At 35.6% G+C, this 20,734-nt stretch overlaps 1 protein-coding gene across 2 annotated transcripts in view; it reads left to right on the top strand.

Annotated features, from left to right (window-relative positions):
* The window catches only part of VAV3 (vav guanine nucleotide exchange factor 3), a 157,486-nt gene that overhangs the window by 128,226 nt on the left and 8,526 nt on the right, over window positions 1-20,734 (top strand). The window contains exons 21-26 of one of the 2 annotated variants that reach the window (XM_027667626.1): window positions 2,182-2,247; window positions 6,788-6,822; window positions 8,640-8,756; window positions 9,457-9,544; window positions 13,579-13,708; window positions 18,960-19,043. In XM_027667626.1, the coding sequence (XP_027523427.1) occupies window positions 2,182-2,247; window positions 6,788-6,822; window positions 8,640-8,756; window positions 9,457-9,544; window positions 13,579-13,708; window positions 18,960-19,043 (520 nt within the window). The remainder of the gene's footprint in view (window positions 1-2,181; window positions 2,248-6,787; window positions 6,823-8,639; window positions 8,757-9,456; window positions 9,545-13,578; window positions 13,709-18,959; window positions 19,044-20,734) is intronic. The other variant, XM_027667627.1, reaches the window with a different exon arrangement.

The following is a 20,734-nucleotide window of genomic DNA, read 5'->3' as shown; positions in this document are numbered from 1 at the left end:
CTTAATGGAAATTGTCATTTCCATTTGCATCATTCGGGAATATTTTTTTCCCTGTCTTGTCACAGACTGCTTAATGCAGATTTTTCTAAGTCTTTTAATGGCATCTACATTTTAAAATGCATATTAAGAAAAAAACCCTGTGAAATGCAATTTGTATTAAAATCTAAAATAATTCAAGAGGCCTTTTAGAGTAATTTACAGCTGACCTGCAAGTCTAATATTAGAATGGGTTTTTAACTTGACTGTTGCTCAGTTTAGAAATTGAAGTGATTGTAATAGATATGTATGTGTGGTTTAGGTATAATTTTTTCACTCTTTACAGCTCATCAAATAAACAACACAGGTTACTAAGCGATGCTTAAGCTATAGCTGAAGTGGGGTCAGACATGTTTTGATAGATGTTAGTATGTTTTATTCAGTGGCTGATCTTATTGAGTGTGATGACACTTGCTATTCAGGTATGATTAGTATTGAAAATAAGTATCACTTAGATGGCAGACTGTTTCACAGAGCTCTGCTTAAAAGTCAAGTCTATACTTCAGAGGGCTTTGTGTTTCAGGAGTAAATAGAGTATAGGGGTGCAAAGGGTAACCTGTATTCAAGTAGGGTCAAAGGGGGCAAGGAACTGAAGGGGCTGAACAGAGGTTCGGATCTGTAAGACTGTCACTTGTTTGCACATAATTCTTTTTAAAATATCATTGCTATAAAGCATATTTAGCTTAAGTGCTACCTGCCTGCTTTCCTCTCTCCTCTGCCTCCCTTGCACTTCTGTGTGTTTGGTAAAGATGGCAGTTACTGTTTGTGATAAATTGCATAGTGATCTCTCTAGGAAAATGATGCACTCATTTACTCTGCTTAGGGTAGCACCAATCAAAGAATGTTTTAATTTTTTTGTAAACCTTTATTAATATTTTTAGGTTCAGCTCCACCCTATTTGAATTTGCTGAATTCTGTTTTGTGTATTAGGGTACAATAACATAGTGTTACAGAAACAAAATGGACTAAAATCCTGAAGAGATTCCATGTCTGTTTATGAAGATTTTTCCCTTTTTAATGTTTTTTTGTGTTGTAGCTATGCCACCAAAAATAAAAAATAAATGTAATTTTTAAGATTTCAATGTCTGTAAAGTACTCATGTTTACTTTCATTACCAAATGCTGAGAATATATGATGTTCACAGTCAGTATATTAAATTCAATGGAGATTAGGCATTTTTGTGTCTTTAAAGATCTGCTAAATGAAAAATTTTGTTTGCCAAAATACTCGTTTTGCTGCCCTCAATTTATGTATCTGTGTTTAGAAATTTTAACTATGTGCTCTGTTCTACCATGAAACGTGATCCGCTTGGTCACAACCGAATATTTACTAGGACTAGAAAGGTGCTTTTATTTTGTTGTTCTGTCTGGCTGAGGAGATGTTCTATGGCTGATGTTGAATTGTGAATTGCTGAGGGATGATCAGGTCACTTCTGGCGCAAATTGGTGATCCTGAAATTTTGGGGGGCCAGCAGTTGTGTTGCATAAATGGCTCAATTTAGGCCATTTCTGCAGCTGGTCTCCCACTGTGTGGATGGATCTATAGCATGTGGTGACTATATCATAGACAGAGAGTTGGTCTCTAGTTCTGTTGGTGTTCTCATGCCCACCTGATTTCCAGTCATTTGCATCACCTGTGGAAACCCTTACCTTTTAGTGTCTGAGTTACCTGTTGGATTACTACCCTGAAATTCCTACTGCAGTTGTCTTGATCTGTCGGGTGCTGTGAGTGCCACAAATCATTCTGGGGATCAGTAATGTTGCAATGGGGCAGCTTTCTCTAAATTGCCAACTGAGGAGGAAGTAACTTGAAAGGACATAATTAACGTTAATGAAGATCTCAGACAGTGGCAGGCATTGACAGAACTGGGAATCACATCCCAGTTTCTGAGCTCCCTTCTTGCCTCTCATCTCTCAGAGCTCTCAGGTCTGTCAGCTGTAATTATTACTCAATTATATTAAAAATCCCAACAAAATAACAACGAAACCCACACAACTGTTTGGCAACACTTTATTAGAACAGCACTTTATTTTAAAGACTCTTGTATATACTTATTGCTCTAAATCCCTGTGCATGTATTATCATTTACTATTAGTTCTCATTATGTCTCAAAAATAGAAAAATTTGTGTTTTTATTTTTTCTAGGGCAGAAATCTAACAACAGGAGAGCTTGGATTCTTCCCAAGTGATGCAGTAAAACCTAGCCCATGTGTAAGTACAATTATTTGTCACCTTAGAGAAAAACTACCTAGTTCATACCATTAATAAAGATTAATCTTACCTTCAGAAAATTGTATTGTTTCTAGTTCTTTTGTGTTTTCATGGTATGTTCAATATTGCTTAAAACAGAGCGTTCTTTTGTTTATTGAATGTAAATAGGACAAGTCAAGAAAACATGGTTTGATAAGCAGGTTTAACTTTTGGGAATATGAATAAATGAAACTGTCTAAAGAGTTTCCAGAATGTAGATCAAATACATTTTATGTGAAAGTACACTTTCTCCCTTCCCCAGCAGTAAGGTGAGAATGCTGTGGCTCTAATCTATTCCCCAGTCACTTTGGGTTAGAGAGAGGGATTACATCCTAAGTAGTGAGTTTAAAAATTGTAAAACTAATATAAAACTCTGAATTCTGACCGCTTGGTAAATTTTCGTCTCTCTTTAGATTCTTACCTGCCTTTATTTCACACAAGAATGTTGTCAATCTAGAAAAGTTCGGGAAAGCAATAAGAAAAATAATTTCTTAATATCTACTCAACAGTTTTGTGTACAGATGTGAAGATGCATTAGTATACTAAACACTTGCTCCTTCTCTGCCCTCTGTAACACTATGCATGAGATTACTGTAGGTTCCTTTGTTGAGATTAATTGATGAAAACGCATAAAACCACTAATGAATCATATTTCTTACTTTAAAGCAGTTTTCACTTAGTTTGATTCACAACAGTTTAACTTATTAATAGAATTGCTTTTGTTACAGCAATCAAGATATGCCACTTAAGTGGCTTATAAGTAGGTGGAATCAGCTGCTAGTAGCTGCATTTTGCTGTGCCTTTAGGGCTTATGTTGTGCCTTAGTTTCCAGAACAAATATCCATGTGATCCTAAAGGGTATAAATACATTATTATATCATAGGATATCTTTAGTACCCCATATTTCTAGAATTTTGTTTGAAGAGGGATGCACAGAATATTTGTTGTGTTATATTAGGTGAGAGAACAAATCTGAAATAAAGATGAAAATGTTATGTGAACTTACCTTTCATCCTTCCACTCTTAGTTTATTGTTAAATTTGTGGATTTCGCACCCCTGGCTTGTTCAAGTGGTGAATTTCGCATTCATGGTGTCACTGTCCTGGTCACAGGCAGTGCCTGTTACATCTTGGCATGAGCAACTGTAGCAACGTTTCAGCAATTATCCGTATACTTTAAAGCAGAGGCAGTGGGGTATCCAAAGGTATGCAAAACACTACTGGGTTGCTCGGAAGATGGCTTTCCAGTGGGAAAGCTTTCTGCTAAATTTAAAATATACTGTTTAGAGGAGTATTGAAAATAACACAGTTTTACGGAATGAATAAATACTATTCATGAAATGTTACCAACCGGTGTCAGGATCAGAACAAAAAGATAAATTGATGCTTTGCCACTGTTAACTTGGAAGGATGAAATATAAACATCTTATTATGATAAATGATGCAGTTAAAGCTACTGAAACATCAATTGGGTTTTAAACATGCTGTAACTTTTACTGTTATTATGAAGTCTAACAGTCTTTACAACCCTCTGATATAAAAATGCCCAGAAACAGCATAAAATCCATATATCAGAAGACTTCAGGAATGAATATTGAATGAAAAACTGCTGAGCTTCAGAATATCTATATTCTAGACTTTTCACAGCTGTACCTATAAACAATGTTTTCTTTTTACAATAAGTAGTGTATATCACCACATATTTTCTGCACCATATGAATAGTTTTTTGTTCTTCCTATCTTTCCTCCATTTTTCTAATTTCTGGATATATAGCACAGTAGGAGCCAAGAGCTTCTGGAATGATATTTGATTTTACTCTGTTTTGTGACAATGAACAACTCTTGTTATGTATATATATATATTTGCCCATTCAGAATTTATGGAAAGGATTACTCATCTATCATTTAACTGCTCTGGAGAATGGACTTAAAACCATTTTTGAATTTTTATATCCTTTCCAACTTATTAGGACTACTTGACAAATTCAGAATATTTAGGAATATCTTGCAGCATGTCAAAATTTTGCAAGTGCCTAGAAGGCCTTGAAATGTGTCACTTGGTTGCTCCACTAAAATATTTCTCACAGGAATTATTTGTCAGCATATGCATAACCTGTTAACTTTTTGCCAGGTCTCCCCATTAGAAGCAGAGATGCCCGGGTAGCACCATCAGTAGCTGTAGGGATAGGAAAGAACCACTGCTGCTGCTGGTGGTAGTCCCTGACTGTGTGAGGTCCCCTGCACTTCCAAAGTGTTCACATGCTACCAGCACTACAAATGCTGCTCTTTGAGAGCCCTTTGTCCACACTATTTGGGAGTAATGCACATTTTTTTTTCTCTCTCAAGAAGTAGGCTAAATGACTGTTGTAATACCTGGACAGATTCACTGTTATGCAAGCTGAATGTGTGACCTTGGTATCATCACAGAGAACTTTAATGTGTTCCACACTAGTGTCTGCTTTATTGTTTGGAAAAAAATTGAGTTTTGGCCCTGTCCTTTAAAATTCAGAATTTTTCTTATAAAAGCATTTGGATTGAGAGGAATTTAAGTAAGGGATTGTATATTTAATCTGAGAGACCAGTATGTCAAGGGCACTAAGCAGTGAACTCTGCAAATTTGGTTCATGGAAATGAGTCTTAACAGGGCAGGGATGGTAGTTCTGAAATAAATTTCAGGTTAGCCGAAATCCTATCCTATCACAAGAATCTGAGTAGTTTTGTTTATCCCTATGGAGAAAGAGAAGTCGGGGGAGCTACTAATTTAATTTCCAAGTAAGTTTTTTGATAAATTTCTCATTTCAAAAGTGTTCTGAAGTTCACTAAGAATGTACTTAGCGTTTCTAGCGAAGCATTTGTACGAAGTGCATTATATAACTACTGTTGGAGCTTCTTAGCATGAAGATGACAGTCTGAAAATGGTGAAATTGTAACAATTCTTGTTACAATAATGTGGTAATTTTGCGTTCCAGTAATTGTGCTTTTTTTGAGGAGGTTGCAAGATATGTTAACAACACAAGTGGTTGTAAATATCTTATTGCTCTTTACATTCCCACAGCTCAGACTGTCTGCTGACGTCTAGTTTACAGTATCCTGATGCACTAACTGCTTCATAGTTTCCTATTGCACTTTTTTTTTTCCATCCAAAAGCTGCCTATTACTACCTCAGCAGTACTTCTAAAATATACTACAAGCTTTTTGGAGAGCTTAACTAAAAATTTTGCATTACTTGACTCTTGCAGCTTTAACTCTGAAATATTGTGATTAAATATGCAGGGAGGTTTGGGGGGTTTTTTCCCCTTTTTTTTTAATATATACTTTGATTTGGGTTTTTTGTTTGTTTGGTTTTTTTTTTTTAGGGTGGGGTTTTGAGGAGTGGGGTTGTCCCATTATTGCAGTTTATTTCAAGTTCAGTTCTAGAGATTTTATGAGATCTTGGTTGATACCTAAGGTCAAGTTAGTGGGACTTGTAGCGGATTGCAATATCAATCAATTTAAGTTTGTAGGCCTTTATAATAATATCTTCCTGAGTCGATACTGTGCTTGGAAGTCTCTGTTGAAAACATTCCATATATCATGAATAAAAAATTGTGAGAAGAATGTTACTGTAATTTCTTTCCTATTAGAGTCCAGAAAATAATAAAACATTCTCTGGTTTTACTGGAAGAAAAAAAAATCATTTGCTTATCTAAGAATATATGACCATAAGTAATAAGTCTATGAGATGTATGACAAGCTTTCACTAAAATCAATTTTCAGATGTTTTAGAAGAGTAGGGTAATACCAAGTTATCATACACCAATGGGAGATGGTCAAGATGAAATGCTGATTTTCATGGGAATTGCTAAACTGGGCATCTTGTACATGAATAAACATTATTATGCATATGTTTGTGCATACATATAATATCCATTTTGCAAGCTGATTGCAGTTTGCTTAATTTTTTAAATTTAATTTGAGAATCAAATTACTTGCTTATTAAAATACAGGACAAGAGTAAACCAAGTCAAATACAAATGAATGAGTGACGTCACACAAGATATGGATTATCCTCAGGTTTCTCAGAAGAGTAGGCTGTATTTCCCACTAGACAGTCTTTCTAAGGCTATACAATCCTGAATACATGAAATTAATTTTATATGCTACTGTAAATTGGTTACACATTTTAGTTATACTTTTCAACAAAACGTAACATTGGGCTATTTTGTGTATGAAATCTGAATGTAGGCACTGTCAGAAAAGCTTCCAACAGTTGTATGAAGTAAAAAAAAAAAAACCAGACCAAACTGTCACCTAAACTATTCTGTACTACGTTCAGAATGATACGGGGTATTTGTCCTTTACTGTAATTTCTTTTAAAGAAAAGTCTTGCAGACTAATTAGATCATGTGTTTCTTTTAACTTGTTTCATCTGGATATTGACAGTTAAGTCATTGCTGTCTAATTTGTGTTTTTTAGAAAAAAAAAGCTTGATCCTCATTCTCTTGTATCTTTTGATATCCTAGGTTCCTAAACCGGTAGACTACTCTTCACAGCTGTGGTGAGTTTCTATCTTGTCTTAAAAGAATCTCTGAAAGAAGCAGTCATAGAAATCAAGTATAGTGTTTACTATAATTTAAATTATATTGGTTTAACCTTTCTGGGCTTCAGAAGGCGGCATTGTGTGATGGTTGGGAAAGCAACCCCATGCATTGTCTAATGCATTCTGATGTAATAAAGTGCTTAATGATTTTTACATTTTGTTTACCAGTCTGTAGCTGTACAGCTTCAATCCAAGAAGTCTGAAATAGAATAATAGGAGATGAGTATAATATGAAGCATGGAAGTATATCTTAGATGTTAAGTGAATAAAGGAAGGAATAATGTTAAATACATCTGGTACCATGAGTAATTCTGCATTTCCTTTAAAAAAAACCCACCAACATTGAAACTGCAGAAATACAAGTGGCACTTTGGGGTGTGGTTTAGGGGTGTTTGTGGCAATACTGGGTTGATGGTTGGACTAGATGATCTTGAAGGTCTCTTCCAAACTTGATGATTCTCTGATTCTGTGAAAAGGATGGTGTATCAGCTGCTGCTGGTCTGGGGCTTAATTAGTGTGTGAACTCTTTACTGGAATTCAACTTGCTTCTTGAAAAGATATGGTGATTCTAAGAGAACAGAATAAGCATCACCTGTGTTCTTTCACTGGTTTTATGCTTTGTCATTTAGACATGAATTCTGATTTCCTCTATCTCGCCAAAAGTGAAATCAGGATTGCATCTGAACAAATACTGGTTTTCCATAACAAGGCAAATAGAATGTTTAATATTTAAAATTGGTATTTTGAATTAATTTCTAATGTTTACTCTACTTATAATTTTGTTAGAAGAAAACACGTCATTGGATTCAGTCATTATCTTCTCAGGATGTGTAATAAATAACTGGTTTTTTTACTTAGAGCTCCATTCTAATTGATAGTGCTGTATTAGGATGAAATTTTACATGGTAGTGTTCTGTGATGATGACTGTGATGGCAACTGCCTTTATACTACTTTGTAAAATGGTAAGATAGGCATAATTTCCCTGGAAGCTAGATCATTTTCTCCAATTAACGGTTTAACCTTCAGCTTTGCAAGTAAATGTCTGCTGACAGCCTTTCATGACATCCCACCCAAACCAGCAAGGCAGAGCAAGGACACAAATCTGCTTATGCAGTCAGACTGCAGAATCAGTGACTTGTTTGTCTTAGCTTTCAACACTGAGCATCAGCTTTTTCAGATTTTGATGTATTAGGCTGATTTTTTTTTTTCCCCCCTGCGGATGTTGAGTCTGCCCATTGTACTTCAGTCTTTAGAGGTTATACATAATTATGAAACCAAATAAAATAGTGTGTTTGTGGAAGTACCAAATTTTTTGTAGGTCTTTTTTGAACTAATACACTGTTGGTGACTGATTCTCTGGCCCCTTTTAAGATAAATCCCACTGGAACTCAGGGAAGTTCTAAGGTTCTGGACCACTGTCGTGTTGTTTCGCTTGCACAAATGATTCAGAAAAAAACATTTGATTTTATGAACTTTTCAATCCAGTAGTCATTCAGATTATGCTCAGGCTCGAACACTTTCCTTAGCAGACATTGTATTCAACATGTGCAGAACTACCTTTCTAATTAAGAATTCCCCCTCACCCCACCCCAACAGTGGAATTCTTTCATGTTTTATTCTTCATTCAGAGGATCTGTAAGTGGTATTCAGGTGCAACTGATGTATTTTTAGGTCCCCATTATATGTAGAATACTGGGACTCTGTGTTGCATGTTTGATAGACCTCTGGAATTTTGAAAAAAATCACAGGCAGTTTTTATTGTTCTCTGTTACAGGTTTGCAGGAGCAATGGAAAGATTGCAAGCAGAGAGTGAACTTATTAACAGAGTAAACAGCACTTACCTGGTGAGGCACAGGACCAAAGAATCAGGAGAATATGCAATTAGTATTAAGTAAGTGAAAGTGGAATAAGATCTCCTCAAGAAAGCTTTCCTGTTTTCCTTTACCTCTAGATAATATTTGAAATAAATAAAAAAAATTAACCTGTACTTCCATTATAGAATTATATACAGCCTTTAAGAGAGTCAGTATAGGAAAATTGAAGTTCCTGACAAGAATATCCAGGATTGACAATAGGAAGGTAGCAATGATTTTATAATGCTGGTATAGCAAATGGATCTACAAAAACGATAGTCTAAGATACTGGATAAGAGTAAGCAGTGTTTGGAGTGTAATGTGATTTGCTACTACGAAGTGAATGAGAATGTTTGATTGACTCAGAACTTGTCAAAGCCCTTCGCGTCTCAGACGTTTCAGTAAAGTGGTTACTAAATTCTGTGGATGGAAATTATTATGAGGGTCTTATTTGCTTTCATATTGTTTATCAACATTAATATAGAAGCAAGAAATACGTGGGAATTCCCCGTTAGAACGAGCAGTTAGTTGTGACTTTTTTCTAATTACAGATTACTTCTTTAGCTGTGCTTTAATAAATATATTTGGTTGATTAGATGTCAGCTTTGTTTTGGCACAGATATACATTTTGTCTTAAGAATTTATTTGTATGGTGTTACTGGGGCTTGTCCTCAGGTAATTATTGATTGTGTTTGATTAAAAATGCATTTAGATTCATAAGTTATTCATTGCCCACAGGTATAATAATGAAGTGAAGCACATTAAGATTTTAACAAGAGATGGCTTTTTCCACATTGCAGAAAACAGAAAATTTAAAAATTTAATGGTAAGCATTGATTAGATTTTTAGCAATGTGAGATTTTTCATCGTGTTGCTGTTAATGAGAGCTGCTTTGGTTTGTGAAATTACAGAAGGCTGTGAGAGTGAGATATTTGAATTGTGTCCATACCTACTAATAAGACAGGTTTTTCTATTTATGATTTTAGCTCTAAGTGATAGTTTTATGTACTTAATACTGTGTATTTATAGTTAGGACTGGACTGTCCTAGCTGGACTGTCCCCTGCAGTCATGTGAAAGAGAGGAGAAATTGAATCCCATACATTAGCCCACTGTGGAGTTACGTTAAATCTTGAAAGGAGAGTTTGATGTCTTTGAAAATCTTTATGTAGTAATGATCCCTAAAAATAGCTGGTTGAAGGTTCCTTTGCAGCCCAGCACATGTACAAATGTACTGCTGAACATAATGATGCTGGTGCAACTGTGTCAGAGAGCCCAGAAAAACTCAGGAAGGGCTGGTGTTTCTGGTTCTGGTGCACCAGACAAGGCAGAACAGGTAGTGGATGGGGCTATCTAAACTGCTGATAGCTTAGAAATATATATGGGAAATAACTCTTTTCCATAAATAAGAGTTTGGTGTTATTACTGATCAGTGAGTTTTGAATGTTTTGTCAGTCATCTTGTACTGGAAAGAAATTTCTTTATTTGAACTTTACTTTGAAAGAATTTCTAGTTAGCTCATTTTGCTCAGACAAGGCTGATAAACATGGTATCTGAATAAATTACCTTAGCCCATTGGTAAAATTTTACTGCTTAAGCATTTTTGGATGCATTGTTAAAGGAAGCTCATTCAGCATGTTATATTTAGTGCAATCAATCAGATTAAAACTTAAGCTGCAGCCTTCCTGCATGCATACTCAAGTACTCTAAAATGCTAAATAAAAATGAAGGATAATGCAAAACAAGAGTAGGGAGAGAAGCTTTAAAACCAGGAAGACTTAAAAATTATTTTCTATACTCTGTAACACCAGAGCATCCTACAAGTGGTGAAAGATTAAATGATAATCTATGCTTTGCCTGACCTTATTTGAAATAAGTGCTCATTAGAATGGGAAGAACATACATTTCCTGATGAAGAATGCACCAAGCTGTTTCTGAACTGTCTTCATTTCGTACTTAAAAACCAGTGAAGTGTTTAATGTTAGGGCTGGGGACTCTGAGATCTTATCATTGGTAGCAATAAAAATCATGATGTTACTCAGATGCATGAAGGATGTGTCTACTTAGTCTGCAAACACTGCAAATGACTCATTGGAAACTGGTGAGAACATATGATCACTCTCAGGATCTTGACAAAGCATGTCAACTGTAGTCACATGCTGCCAGGTATTTTCTTATGGCAGTGATGCAGTTTAATGCACCGGTGCAGGTTTCAAAGTAGAGCTTAATGATCAGAGACAGAAGTAAAGAACAAAGTTGGAGTAAAAAGGAGAAAAAGAATATGCAGTGCAGCACAGAGTTGAGAGGACGAAAGACATTTCTAGTGTAAAGGCCTCATCACTACCAACTTAGCCTTGCTAACATTCAATTAGAAAAAAAGTATTTTATAACACAGTTTTAGGGTGTTATGAAGTGTGCCCTTGAGAGTTACATAGACAAGTGGTAGCATTGTAGTGCAACTCCTGTTTGTACACTCTGTGGAACAACTGCTTTGTCTTGGGTAGATGCAAGAGAAAAAGTAGGTGTCTGAAAGAAGAGAGGAACAAAAGGAGTCTGAGTAGAAGTGGGAGCTGAAGAGAGACAAAGCCAACATCCATGGAAACCTTAAGTAGTGATCTGCACTGACACAGTGTTCTGTACTGCCTTGGAAGTAAAACAGTAGAAGAACTCTTGTCCGTACTTTTCATAATATGTTTAAAAAACTTTCACAAGAGTAATTAAAATGGGACGAGTGTGTCAAGCAGGCCAAGGTGCAGTGAAAGGTCAGTTCTGCTGCTGCTGTGAATCGTGGTAATATGGCAGACTCCTGAGGAGCCCTATCCTGAGGAGTGCTCACAGGGACTGCTTACCTTTATCTGTTTGTAAGCTTGCTACTTGTGGTTTTGCTATGAATGTTTTAGAGGCCAGTTGTTTGCCAACTGTTTTCATGCAACAGTGGTGTTAAGAACTAAACTTTTAAAGGTGACTAAATCTTTGTGACCCGAAGTAATTTTTTTTTCTCAGTTTTGGAAGCATTTCAGTTATTTTGCCAACAAATAAAATCTGTCCATTTGGAATCCTTACTGTCTTACCAAACAACATAATTCTTACAGACTTATGCTATGCAAAAAGATAACAAAAGTTTTATACTAGTTAGCTTTCCATTTATACAGAAGTCCTACTTTGAATCCTGCTTGCTTACAAACCACCTTCACTTTGTACTTTGAATGCCAGGATACTTAGTGATGATTTGTGACATAAAATTTCATTGCTGACATTGTAGCTTGTATGATGTGATGATATCAAACAGCAAAGCCTTTCTGCTTTGCTTTTTTTGACCTTTCTACTTCCTTGCAGTGCCTGGCAGTTGTGTGATTATGAACTGTTAAAAGCAGGCATAGATTTTACTTAACTTTGGACTCTGCCTTAGGAGCAGTTTCAGAATGTGCAACAGCTCACAGTGTTGAAGAGTGAAGTGCTCCACAGTTCAGAAAATAATCTTCAGACCATTATCAAGAATTTAGGGCTTATGCATTAGATCTGAGGCTAAATAATTTGAGTAATTTTGTTTGGCTGGAATTAAGATATCAGTGATGTAGGCTAAGTAGGCTAAGAATTGTTGTAGGGTTTTGTGGTGGTTTTTTATTTGTTTGTCTGTTTTTTGTTTGGTTCTGTTTGTTGTTGGGTTTTTCTTGGTTTTTTTTGGTTTGTGGGTTTTTTGTTTGTTTTTTTTTGTTTGTTTTTTTTTTTTGTTTTTTTCATTTTATTGAAGGAAATGATTAAGCACAGTATGATTTCCTTATTTTGTCCTAAACCTGACTTGGTCAACTTTGACTTTGGAAATCTAAATATAAGTAAGTGGAAGGGAGTGAAGGATTTACTTATGCTTGCATTTCTGAAGAGTGAAATTCCACATTTGAAGTATTATTAATGAATTGAAGTACATCTACTTTGAATTATCTGGTCTCTTTTAGTCTTATTCTAGGCTCTGTGTACAAACTGTGTGATATTGACATTACTAGAGCTAATTCAAATGGAAGAGATAATGTCAGAGGTTGAAGATTGCAAAGGAATAACACGAGCCATGAGCTGTCAGTATTTTGATGGGTGTTGCCTTTTTTAGAGTAGAAACTCAAGTAACTTGTCTTCTTGGCTACATAAACTGTTTGAGCTAGTGTTATATATTTACACAGAGAAATTTGTGCATATATATCTGTAAAATATTTCTGTGTGTAATTATGAATTTTTATATATATACACACAGATCAAATTTTTGGATTGGGCACAAGGAGAATGTGAAATGCTAGATTTTTCAGACAGTGTGCACTGTCTGACACCCACCCACTCTGCCCCACCCTGAAAGTTTCACATGATTTGTGGATCTGCACATTAAGTTGCTGTTGGTTTATACACTTATGTGCAAGCCACGTGTTTATTTCAGATCTGTGTACTTACAAATACATTTGTAGGTAAAGGTCTCTTATCAATACAAAAGCAATTTGAGGAAACAAGGGCATTTAACACATCCTTAGAAAGCAACTGACCTTGCCTTCTGCCTGACTTCAAAAAAGCCAATACATTCTCAGCCTGACTTAAAAGAGCAGTAAATGTGGACACTGACAAAAAGGTTTTGCTTAACTGATTTTGGTGAGGCTTTTTTTTTGTTTGGTTTGGTTTGGTTTTGCGATTTGTTATAACTGGTGATGTAAAAGCTGTCAATTTTTAGGGTACTTTATTTAAAAAAAAAAACCCCATGTACTGTTGGATGTTGTATTATGAAATAAGGTTACTTGTGTAATAAAACTGTCATTGACTGTACACCAGAATGTTGAAAAGTATGTGATTTCAATTTACAATGACATAGTGTTTTTCCTTTCTGAAAGGAACTCGTAGAATACTATAAGCACCACTCTCTCAAAGAAGGCTTTCGAAGTTTGGATACTACTCTTCAATTTCCATACAAAGAGTCTGAAAACTCAGTGGGACAAAGGAGTAACAGAACAGGTGGCAATGGTGAGGATTATAGTTTTTTGTATATTACTTTCTGTCATATATATATATATGTGTATGTATATGCATTAGAAAGACAAGGTACTTGGAACATCTTCATCTTCCATTTTTGACATATAACCAATTACTATGGTAATGCTTTTAGCTAGGATTTTTTGAAGCTAAGCAGATTTGGATCTGCCAGGAGATTTATAAACATGTCTAGCAAGTTTGTCTTGCTGCCAAACTTAAAATCTTCCTGATATTCAAAAATCTATTAGGCATGCTAGTGAGAGGTTAAACTGCATCTTGCCTGATTTCTTCAGACATTTGCATACATGCAACCACAAGTGCTAATATCTGTGACAATTTCTAATCCTTAAAAAGGGATTTAAATAAATCAGTCTTGTAGCATAGCCCTATTAGAGAACATCTTAGTAATACCAAATAATTGTCTAAAAATATAAAATAATATTTATTATATCATAATTATTTTATGCCTGTTTTTTAACATTAAATATTTATTACAGTCCAATTACTAAGCTTCTGAAAGTTAATGAACTACTGTGCGATGTAAATAGCAGTTAAAAAGTTTACAATTTTAGAAATAAACTGAGAAGGTTTACAATGCATGTGGTGTCCTTTATTTAACTTATTACAATTTAAGTGGAAGTTAGCATGATTTTTAGGACATGTACAGGTTCAATGTCAATGATAAAAAGTACCACATGACTGGCCTTTGGAAAGTGTATAATGTTTCTTTCAAAGAGCAAATATTAGATTTGCTGTTCTGCAGACAATGGCCGCATCTTTGTACTGCAACAGATAATAAGAGGAAAATAAAAATTAGTGGGGATTTTAACAATATGAAGACTGCTGTGAAAGCCCATAAAGTCCAGTCTAGTCTTTGTGAGGATGGTGATGGCTTTGGTACTTTCATTTACTGTTTGTGAGCTTTTGTTTACTTACTTGCTTCTGTTCCATAAAAATTCTATAACTTTGGAGACTTTCTTCCTCTCCTAAATAAAGATTAGATAAAGATTGAAGATCATTTAGGACAGATGATTGTAAGAAACCAGTGTGTCTCTTTGCATTTAATTTACTCTCTCTCTCTATCTTCCAATTAATCTTCCTTCCATTTCTGTTCTTATTCACTGCTTCCCAGGACTCGTGTCAGTTGTCTCCTTTCTATGCTGAACATCTCCATTCTTGGTGAATTTTTCGGTCCTGTCCTTTCTTCTCCCTTTAGCTTGTGATCTCCTTGTGTTTCTCTCTTCCTTTTGTTATCTCTTGTGCTTTCCCCATCCCTTGCCTCCTCCATAAGCATTGAGGCTTTAATTGTTGAGAGGACATGTCCTGCTTAATTTACTTTGTATTTGTTTGAGTTATTAATGACTGTGAGCAGAATCAGATTGTTTCCTTTTCTTTCTTAGGCCAGTTAGAATGTACCTATACTGTCCACCAATTTAAGTGTGAGAGCATTAGCTTCATCACTTCATGCTTTCCAGGATACAAGATTTATGGTACATCCTCAGTAACCTCAGTCATCATACAAGAGGAAACATCTTTTGCAAGATCTTTTAGGCAGTATGTGGGAAAGCAAGAGAAATGAGTCTCATGGGCTCTCATTTTAGTCAAAGGGAGGAGGAAGTGCATCTCTGCTACAGTAACTATCAGCCCTTTAGTGCTACGAACTATGCTGCTGGAAACTGGCAGTTTTTGTTTTAGGCCAAACTGATATAAAACCCCTCTGGATTCTCAAACTCATCATGTAAAATCTAGTAGATTTCCATAATTCTAGCTAGCTAACCTACCTAGATTAACTCTGAATGACACTTCCATTTAATGGCTTTCACAGGTTTCCTTTAAAGTATTAGCATGTTCCCGTGAATGTGGTGGTTTATTTACTACTTTTGTTTTGTTTGTTTAACCAAAATGTCCATCTGTGCATCGCGCTGCTCAGTTTTAAAGTTGTCCTGTTTGGTTTTACCGAGTTGATGTTAGAAAAACCTGTATCTAGGCTGTGTGAACCCTGCTATGCTGAATTGGAAAGAAATTGGGAAACTTGAGGCTGCAGTTTGGTTTAGTAGAGGAAGCAAAGAAGTCGTGGGGCAGCATTGGACATGGAGTTGACTTCACAGCCCTCAGTGAGGATGGCCACACAGCTGATTTTTTTGACCTCTTCCCACATAATCTGAGTGCAAGAAGAAGAGTTGTTGAAAGGAAGCCAGATAAAGTAGCTGAAGAGAGAGAAGGCACTGTCCTTTTTTTTTTTTTCCAGTTGTACAGCTACTCAGCATGAGGCTGAAGCTAGTGAATGTAATGGGCTTTGGCATTTTGCAGCTGATTTTAAGAAGGATTTAGGTTTGAACTTAGCATTTTGCACTATACTATTCACATGACTGTATCTGGATTTTTTCCATCTGTGGAAAAGACATCAGCTTCTTATTAAAAACAACTGATCTTTAGGGTATGTAGCTGACAGGATAAGTGGGAAAAGTATTTGTAAAAAACATGAGTTGAACCACTGTAGACTTTGACAGAGTTGTATCATTTTCTGCTGCCAAAGTCTTTGAACTGCTGTGAAATTGAATGGCAATACATAATTGACTTTACTTGCCAGTTAAATGTGAGAATTGAGTATGTTAATTTTTTTTTTTTTGCATTTGTCATGTTTTCATTTACCCATTTGGGGGAAAGAAAAACATTTGGCATTTCATTTTACTTGTAATTTATAATATGAATCATAAGCCATCTTGTAACTTCTTAATTTTTTGGGGAATTTGATTCTCCCTTCAGCATCTACTAGATTTTTAGAATAAAAATCTGTATTTTAGGGAGATAGTTAATTTGGCTTCCCGCTTTTGAATTAGAACTTTACTTTTCGGTCTCATGGTTTTGCAGAAGTCACCCACACTGTTCTGGTATTCATTGTGCACTTCTAATGTGGTTGTAGAAGTTGTTGGACATTTACTTTTCTCAATATAGAATTTCATGTTTAATTGGGAAGATTTTTAGGAAACAGTCCATTCTTTCTTCTTAATTTTTCAGTCCTAGGTTTTTCTAGACACAGTATGATCAAATTTTGTTTTGCTACACAGAAGAATACTAATTCTTACATTAGATTAGAGAGATGATTGATCATTTAATGAAATAAAGGCAAAAATGGAAGAAAGGTGGACATTATTCTATGGAGTAGTGCTTGGCACTTTATTCTCATCTGCTGATGCAGAGCACAATCATATTGAAAAATCTGAGTCTTTGTGAAATTTAGTTTTTAAAGTAACCTAAATCATGAAGCCAAGTGCTGTTTGAGTGACTGTTTTTCATTCTCTGTTGACTAGGAATAGGCGTATTAATTAGTTAAGTCATTCTACTGCTTAAACTATTAACTGTGTAAAAGTATCTTTTAATAAAATAAAATAAAATAAAACAAATGTCATCCCAACCCTTAAGGAATCAAAATAAATCAGCCTTTCTTCTTGAAAGCCAACACCAATTCCCTTATCAGTGAAATTGAAAAATAGATCAGTTATCTGTAGAAATCTAGTTAGGATTTCCTTGCCCACATAGGTTTACTTGTTCAGAATTTCACACATAAAACCAAACCTCCAGCTATATCATAGAGAAAAATTAGGATGAGGTGTGGTCAGATAGGGACCAGGCACCCCCTAAATACCGTCTAACCTGTCTTTATTCCTGCGTGTTGTTGGTGCACACTATCATTGTGCTTCTGTAGAAATAAAGGCAGTTATTTGCCTCTGAGAATGGGCACTACTTGGGTCAAGTGGCCCTTTTGGTTTGTGTAATGTATTCCACACAGAGCTGTCACCTGGACTTACTAGCTCCAGTATAAAAAAATTCCTCAGATAACCTCAAGCATTCCCAGAATAATCCATTTAGTATTAGAGGTGGAGAAAGGGTCATTCACCATGGAGGATCAGAAGGGAGTTTCCAGAGCTCAAGAGGCCATGGAGCATGTCTCTCATGTAGTACTATGAGATACTAACCTAAGCTGCTGTTGGTTTGTGGTGTAGGATTTTTTTTTTTTTTTAAACAAATGACCCATAGTCAATGAATGTTAAAATATGGTATCAGTCCTGTTTATTTCATGTATGCTTGTATTTTCATTGTCACAAACATATCTATTGCAATCCAGGTAAGATGCACAAAACTGTATCGTTATCTCCACCATGGATTCTTGCTTAAAACATCTCCAGTCGTCACTCCTACAAATAGCCATTTTGAAGCAAAATTATTTTGTTTCCCGTGTAGTTACAAGAACAAATTCAAAGCAACAGCTGTATGTGATGAATGTAACCCTGCTACATTTTTAAGGAAAACTGTTGTTCAGTAATTATAGATATTGTTAGTTATAATTTAGGGGCTACATTATCATTTATCTAGTAGAGATGGATGTCCCTTTCCAAATCACAGCTGGGAGCAAAGATCACAACTTTATTAGACATCCATACTATATATCTTCAAAAGAGGCACAAAATGTGAGAACAAGTCAATAAACTGTAATCTCACTTGAAGCAATTCTGGATCACTTCCTCTAATTTTTGTATTTCAAAATACATTGACTTTAATTCTGTTGACAATAGAGGAAATGCACCTCTAAGCTTTCACCTGCGGAAGCTACTGTCAGGGCTAGGATGATGTGCTGGTTCTGTCTAGGCCAAACTTAAACATATTTTGCTTGCTCAAGGGGTTTTTTTCAAGTTAGGGAAAACTGAAAATATGAGCAATACTGGGCCTTGGAGGATGTAGTTTACCTATGGAATTCCTATTGATGCTAATGATTGTCAGGACAAAACATGTACTTTTTCCTATGCCATAGTATGGAACTCTAGTTCAACTGGTACTTAAATAATTAAGGGCATGTAATGAATTTTCCTGGCCTCAAGAGGAATTCTTATGTATGCATGAGTTCTTTTTTAATGTTAAGAAGTGGACCACACAAAGAATTAAAAAAATTTTTGTTAAATCTGAAGATATTTGTAAGAATCTGCAGTTACAGTTTGCTTCTCTGAAACCCTAAATGGGTGTCTTCTTTCTGCTTAATTCTTTGAAAAATGCAAATGTTAAAAATTAAATCATAGATCCAAATTTTCTGGTTATTACAGTCAATTTCCTTGCAGACATCCTTAGTAGGGAACCTTAGTTTCCTTATTATCAATGAATTATGTAGTTAAAAAACTATTATTTAAATCTTATGCCAATATTTCAATGTTCTTTTGCTTTTCTCTTTTTCTCTTTTTTTTTCTCTAAGCCCCTTCTTTGTTCTGTGGGTTTTCTTTTGTAACTCCTCCAGACTACAGCTTTGTTCCCCCTTCCTCCACTCCTTTCTGGTCAGGTACTGCTTTATCGCTTTTATATTTCTTCTGAATTTGGTTCTGTTGTTTCTGTGTAGAGCAAATGAGGGAAGGGACGAATCTAATACTTCATTTCTTCTCCAACTCCAAAAACTGAGTTATTACATGTTATTCTTGGAGCGTAACAAAAATCAAACTCTTAAATTTTTGAATTATTATTGCTTATTACAATAAGCAGTTTGAATAGGTGTTTCAAAGCTCAATAGTTGCAACAGGTTCTATCAATGACCACTTGATTGTTAATTTGCTATGTAGTTGACATCTATGAGCTATGTATTTTTAATGTATTTGTTCAAATGCACGAACATGAAAATTTCACTAGGTAAATAATATATTCGTCCCATCCCTGTAGCAAACCAAAACTGCAGTAGCATCTTAGAATACAGTAGATTTTTGTAGAGAATGCTTTCTTTAAATTCTGCATTAACATTGTTAATTAATTTTGCCCATCTGTTTTCTAAATATTGTTTTCCTTATTCTCATTTAACCATCTCTGGCTTTAATTGATGCAGTCATTTTAAACTAAGAGACTGCATAAAAATGCTAAAAGTTGTAGCAGTGGTAGCCTCAATTAGTGCATCAGTGCTGCTATGACTTGCTCTGATCTCTAAGATTAGCCTTCAAGGGGTGAACTGCATGACTGGACAATATCAAGAATTTCACTAGGAGGAAGGTGAATGCCTTTGAGGAGCATAAGGAAGGAGCTATTAATGTGGAGAATGCAGCATTTACTCACAGTACACTGGCCTACTTTTGTGTACAGGGGGTAGAGACATTGCTTAAGTTGTACAAATCGGGATTGGGGCTGGTTTTTGTGCTAGGGAAAGGGAGGTGTCCAGAATGCACAAATGCAGATTAGCCATCAAGATCTGAGTAGGCAGTATCTTTTACACCTGCCCCACAGAGGTCATCCAAATTGCTTAGTGTTTCGAAATGGATTCTTAGGGCTTTCCATAGTTTCTTGAGGGGAAAAAGGATGGAGGTGGCAGCTCAGTAGTAGAATGGCTAGTGTGCTTACTTGTTCTGAGTGTCTGTGGTGACTGTCTCTTGATTCACACCAGGGATTTCAGTCTCCATGTCTTACACTGCTCTTTGATGCTTTTCCCCTTAGTTGTTCCCTGTTTTGGAGTCAGTTTCTTCCATTTCTGTCTCCTTTACATATAGATTTTTCTGGGGCAGATACTTTTACTTCCTTTCAGTAATCACAACACTGACTGAGAATCCAAGCTATAAGGCATTCTTCCAGTTGACAATTATTTTTATACAGGGAGACATCTGTAGGAAAGGTTAGTAGAATGCCATTTTGGTGTAGCTGTTTACCCTGTACTGATGACACTCAGCTGGACTGTCTGAAGCACTCACCTGATTTGAAACAGAGAACACAAAGGAGTTAAGTTTTAGCCCTTCGTTAAAGGTAAATACTGTGAGTTTCTGTCCTTTTGGGTGAGGATAGGAGATGACATCTTGCATTCAACTGCCCAGTGCTTACTGAAACTGGTATCTGGTCCATGAAAACAAAATGCTGAAATGGCCTACAGTGATAGAACAGCAGTCAAGGCTCAGGGTTACTTTAAGCCTATCATACATTGACATATATTCCCATATGTGGTTTCCGCAAATGAAAATTGCATTCATTTTATTCATATGAAAAACTGCTTTAATGGAAAATTCT

Source organism: Corapipo altera, unplaced genomic scaffold (genome assembly GCF_003945725.1).
Source record: "Corapipo altera isolate COAL_440 unplaced genomic scaffold, ASM394572v1 360, whole genome shotgun sequence".
Classification (NCBI taxonomy): domain Eukaryota; kingdom Metazoa; phylum Chordata; class Aves; order Passeriformes; family Pipridae; genus Corapipo; species Corapipo altera.
The sequence above is the reverse complement of the archived record's forward strand: the minus strand, read 5'-3'. Positions and strand labels throughout refer to the sequence as shown.